At 32.2% G+C, this 5,754-nt stretch overlaps 1 protein-coding gene across 1 annotated transcript in view; it reads left to right on the top strand.

The window, feature by feature from the left end:
- Positions 1–533: 533 nt before the first annotated feature.
- DCTN1-p150 (dynactin subunit 1) overlaps positions 534–5,754 on the top strand; it is a 10,514-nt gene continuing 5,293 nt past the window's right edge. Inside the window, 8 exon segments of the mRNA XM_018455478.1 lie at positions 534–585; positions 661–1,114; positions 2,106–2,257; positions 2,648–2,680; positions 2,840–2,899; positions 3,515–3,662; positions 4,215–4,277; positions 5,696–5,754. The exon segment at positions 5,696–5,754 is cut by the window's right edge and continues 25 nt beyond it. Of these exon segments, the coding sequence (XP_018310980.1) occupies positions 947–1,114; positions 2,106–2,257; positions 2,648–2,680; positions 2,840–2,899; positions 3,515–3,662; positions 4,215–4,277; positions 5,696–5,754 (683 nt within the window). The 5' untranslated portion in view covers positions 534–585; positions 661–946.

Genomic DNA, 5,754 nt, shown 5'->3' with positions numbered 1-5,754 from the left:
TATTTGTAAAGCTATAATATCCTATATATTGCCGAAAAATTACAATTTTTTTCTCTGCAGTTATTATCTCTGTTGATAATCGAACTTTGACGATAACATTGAAATCACAATTTTAAAGAAAAATCGAGTATTATTGAGTTTTAAATGCACCTACACCGATAAACACGTCTACTAAACTAATAAATCATAAAATTAGTACAATATTATCAGTTTTTTTACTCTTAATCACTTCAATATTAACAAGGACGCGAACTTCCATAAGGATGTCGGTCTTTAATAATATCTCGTCGGTGGTATTGTTTAGTAGAATTTCTACCAGGATTTGAAGGTTTTTTTCTTCTTACTGGAAAATTTTTTAGGGATACAAAAAGTTTTAGAGAATTTCCGAGTGACTTTTGAAGAGGAAAATATAAAAAAGCCCAAATTACAGTTAAAATATTGAGAAAATCACGATATAAGGAATAACTTTCGAACAGACTTGCGAAACTGCAGATAAAATCGTAGTGTTAAAAATGCATGTGGTGTATATCTATGCTAACAAGAACTGCAAGGGTTGAATTATGGATTGAAAATCCAGATGTATTGGTATGTTCCCTTTTTACTGGCAGTGCACAACCATCATGACGTCATAATAGTCCACAGTTGTTCTGTCAACAGCAGTAGCGGTACTGTGATATCGGATTTCGGAATATTCGGAACGGCATAACATCAATAACATCGACAATATTTCGACGCGGACGGCACGTCCTGTCCTCTTGGACACTCTTGGAGAGATTCATTGGAGCTCGAGGATCTAGAAACTCGTGGCACTCAATTTATCCTGTCAAATCAAATATTACTCTGTGTGTAGAGCGGCGACTGACACGGAATCGAGAGAAATCGCGCGGATCGCGCGTAGAGGTTAATGCGTTTGTCTTAGAACGAATCTCGGTTGACGGATACAGAGATGTCATTCAAAATCGGACAACGCGTCGAGGTTCCTGTGAAGGAATGTCAAGGTGTGGTCGCCTACATCGGTCATCCGGCGTTTGCGACTGGTAAATGGATTGGCGTGATACTCGACGAACCGAAAGGAAAGAACAATGGTAGCGTCAAGGGGCAGGTGTACTTCAAGGTAAATCAACAGAGAAGCATACCTATACTTATTAAGGGTGACCTCGATCAAACTCCGATTATCATCGGCGATTAATTCCACTTGCAGCAAAAAAATTTAAAATTACGTCAATTTGTCTTTATAATCCAATGTCTCTTTTTTTTTAAGTGTCGAACGACAAAAGATAATTCTAATATTAACGAAATAATATAAATATTATTTGATAAATTACCGTTAATTAAGTTAATTGGAATTTAATAGAAGTTTGTATACGATCAATGACAATTATATTTATTTCTCTGAAAAAGAATTGATATTGTTTCTATTACAGCGAATTTAGTCACTTGTATTACATTAGAATAGTATAGAATAATGTAAAAGCTGCCATATATGAAATCAACGAAGTTAATTCGATGACATTGTTTAGAGTAGGATTATGCTGTATATTTCAAGATTTTCAAGATTGCATTAGGACTGTAGCAGAAAGGTTGACTTATAATCTTAAGACAATTATCGCTCGGTAACCCCGGATCTACAATAGAGTTTTAAGCCTTAAGCCATAAGAAATGGGCGAATCACAGTCGATTATTCCCCTCGGATTCGACTGTAAGTCCGGATCTACAATAGGTGTTTTAAGACTTAAGCTGTAAGAAATTGACCAATTACAGTCGAATCCGAGGGGAATAATCGACTATGATTCGCCCATTTCTTATGGCTTAAGGCTTAAAACCCTATTGTAGATCCAGACTTATGTGTTATTAAAGATAAGACTTAAATCATAAAACACTGTCTTAAAATTATAAGTCAACCATTCTGCTAAGGTCCTTATAGCAGTAGATCTGTTTTTTATTCATCTAGGCTGGACTAGAACTCTTTTTCCCCAAATATTAAACATGTACCTATCTCACTTTAAGTTCCAAAATATAAACTAGTTCAGCCACAAAAAACAGACTTAGTTTTATTTACTTACTAAGGTAAAGTATATTTATATTGTTTATTTCTATTGTCACAGTGCCCAGAGAATTATGGTATGTTTGCGCGCCAAACGCAACTTATTCTGTTGGACGAGGCTGGCAATAGGACTGAACCAGTTAGCCCATCTGCAGGTAGTAATGCCACGACACCTGATGATAGTGCTGCTAGAGCCAGAAGTCGATTAAATAGGTAAGTTGTCAAATTTAAATGTCAAATTGCATTGAAAAATCTTGATTAGATTTAAAAAAGAAGCATTTTAAAAAAATATGTATAATTTTTCTATAACAAGTGCAATAAATTATAAATATTATCAGCGTACTACAAATAATAGATTATTCTAGCCTTACAATTAAATATAAATAGAGTAATGGCACCTTTAGAGTAATATATCATCTTTTAAAATGTAAAGTACAATAGAATTAAACAGAGTATAATTTATGCACTTAGCATCAGCGCCGAGACACTCGTGTCTCCAGATTTGTATTAAAAAGTAATCTGTTCATTGTCGAATTCAGTATGATTCATTGATTTAAAAGAAAGAATATTTGAAATTATTTATTTTTGCAAATTTCATGCTAGCATTAGTATGCGTCGAAGGAATGAGCCTACAGCGTAAGTTTTCCGTTTTGTGATAATATCAAAACGTAAAAAAAAATATTATTTCGTTATTTTCCTTTAGAATTTCTGACATTTCTTATATAAATAATTAGGCGAATAGACGAGTATGTAATTAATAAATTCTTAAATATAATTATATGCTGCTCATTAAAGTGTACGGAGAAAAACATCTCCTGCGAATGTTACTCGTCAACAAACTGACAAACTTTCTGGGTAAGATTACTGCAAGCTAAATTTTGGCAAACGAAATTTATGTCAGCAAGGTGTATTTTTTTATCTTTACTGCTTATACAAACATTTTGAAAATCACAATTATATCATAATTATTATGTTATATAAAATGCCAACTGCAATCTCCCACTATTGAGTATCTAAAATATTCTGCAGCCTTAAAGCACAAACAAGTTGCCAATATGCCTGTTATGGAGCTTTTACAATATGCGTATTTATTTCTGTTGCGCTTGTTATCGTGACACGAAAATTGCATTGCTAAATATTGCAAGTTATTACATTTTATTTATTAATTTAATTTAAATTTGCATTTTCATAAGATATTTATATTTTTTTCATATTTTTCACAATTTGTCAAAACTTTTTACGGACATATAATTATGCGAATATATTGTTATAATATTTTTACTGCGATTTTTATTATTTTACGTGCAGGTCTTTATGTCTTCATTTCTTTATTTTAACTTAAATAATATAAGTTTAAGTTATAGTTTCCATCGCGATTAATTTGCGGCCAGCTTAGCACAGCAAATGTATATAAAAAATATATAATTAATTAAATATAAATCGTTAATTAATTCGTGTTATTTTTTACAGTTCTCGATTATCCTTATCTGGAAGTAGAACATTATTAAGTGCCCCAAGTACAGAAAGCCTAACTGGATCATTGCATGAACGTAGAGACGGCGGCGAGTCATTAATCCCAGCGCCAACTTCGACTTCGAAACGTGCTTCATTTGTTGAGGTAAGATGTACTATAAATTGTGATAAAAACTGTAAAAACTATTAGTAATGTTTTAGTATATAAATTACGTTTATACCAATATATGGCATGATATGCTATATATTGTATATTATACATTATATATTTTATGTATCTTACTATTTATATCAATTAAATAGTAAGAGCAAAAAAATTATCTATAAAAAACGTTATTCAGAAGATTTAAGGCATGACATACATATGATGAATGATGTAATTCCTATGTGAACAAATTAGCTACTGTATTTTTATGATATATTTCCGTTTTTTTACTAACTAACAGGTGATCAAATATTTTCAAATCTATAGGTTTTTTGAGTATTTGTATGTTTCTTATATTCATGTGCAAAGAATCCTATTCTGTGACTCGGCCAATTAAATATAATTATGCACGTCTGACCGGAAAGTTTGTTTGAACAAAGGTAGAAATTAACGACGAAAATTAAAAGAAAAAGAGTGTAAATTTGTAAAAGCGAGTCAGAGAATTCCATTGGCATAGAATGATTCATATGGGAATGCACGTACGTGTTTCAGAAGTCCCCTAGCACGAGCTCGCCTCCCGGCAAAAAGCCAAAGGCCCAAGATGATCAAAATAATGTAATTAATACTCATTAATTGTAATATCTCAACTTTTTTAATACATCACCTTTCTAATATCTTGTTCTTTCTCATACTAGCTGTTTGTCGATCATAAAGCATCGTAACACATATTTTTCGTAACAAAAACAGCGTCATTGCACTTTTAACGGATACATCCGTTTATCCTTAGTGGATTATCAATTTATTAATGACGTATTTATATATATAAGGTCATATTCCGTAATCCTTAACAATATTATTGAACTATTGTCATTAGTAAAAAAACTTTCTTATTCTATAACAATAAAATAGCGACGAAATTGTTGTAAATTTAACAACCGGGCACTTATCATGAAATAAGTCGGAATAGATTCTAATCGGAATTATTTCGTTTTCCCTAGAAAATACAATAAAAATCTAGTTAATAATCGAATAATTCCGATCGGAATCCATTCGAATAATTCCATAATGCGTACCCTGCAGAGAGATGTTGAGTTTATGACAATTTTATTATTTTATTATTAGTGAATAACAATTATCATTTATAGAAAAGGAAAAATTGTTTACTAACGACAATTGTAAAATAATATCGTTAAAAATTACAGAATAGGACCTTTAATTTTGTTTTATATATCATTGCATATCATTGTGTTTAATTATACATCAGCTTCATTAACTGAGTTCTATGATGCTTCGATAGTTTACGATACACACAATGGGAAAGGATGTTCTGCATCGCCTCGTTCTTCCATAGTTAGGAATTGAATTCTCCTCGTGTTTATGTTACAAGCTTATAATAATACTAACATTTAGCACGGATGGGTTTTATGTCTTCGAGGTGTAGCTTTGCCTGATCAGTAATTTTTTCAGAGTTATATTTGTCAAAGGTTAACGGGGTTATGCAAATAAACACATGTGTAAGTCGTTAGGACCTAATAGATAAGATAGTATCAATGCTCTGACTTTAGTTATATCCTGTGTAAATGTATCACATAACACGATTCAACTCATCAACTGGATCTTCCTCTATATATTCGTTAGTACTAATAGAAGTTTCGGTGTAGCTTGTTGGTGTTTTGCTATTGCAACTAATCTCTCATTTATCACCATGAAACAGACTAATTTGATAATATCCGATTGTAAATACAGAAACAACGGCATTATCGTAACATCATATACGGATTCTCATATATAGGAAATGTGGGGTGTTTTTTTCATTGCCGCATTTTGAGAATAATTACGTTATCTTTGTTTGCGCCATTCATATACCGTTTAGTTATACCTAGTGTGTATATGCGTTTCAAGCACAGGTACACAGGTCCAGAGGACTTTGAAGAAACTCTTTGGCGACACAATTCTTTCATGCGATAATAAAAAGAACACCCAACGGTACAAAACGCAAATGTATCTTACTCTTTTCCCTTTCTGTAATCCAGACAGGTTTTGTAGAAACGTTGAAACCACAATTCGTACCCGGTCAAGTTATGGCGGGGGG

This window comes from Mycetomoellerius zeteki, unplaced genomic scaffold (genome assembly GCF_001594055.1).
Source record: "Mycetomoellerius zeteki isolate Tzet28-1 unplaced genomic scaffold, Tzet1.0 scaffold481, whole genome shotgun sequence".
In the NCBI taxonomy this organism is placed as follows: Eukaryota; Metazoa; Arthropoda; class Insecta; order Hymenoptera; family Formicidae; genus Mycetomoellerius; species Mycetomoellerius zeteki.
Note: the sequence above shows the minus strand (reverse complement) of the source record. Positions and strands in the feature narration are given on the sequence as shown.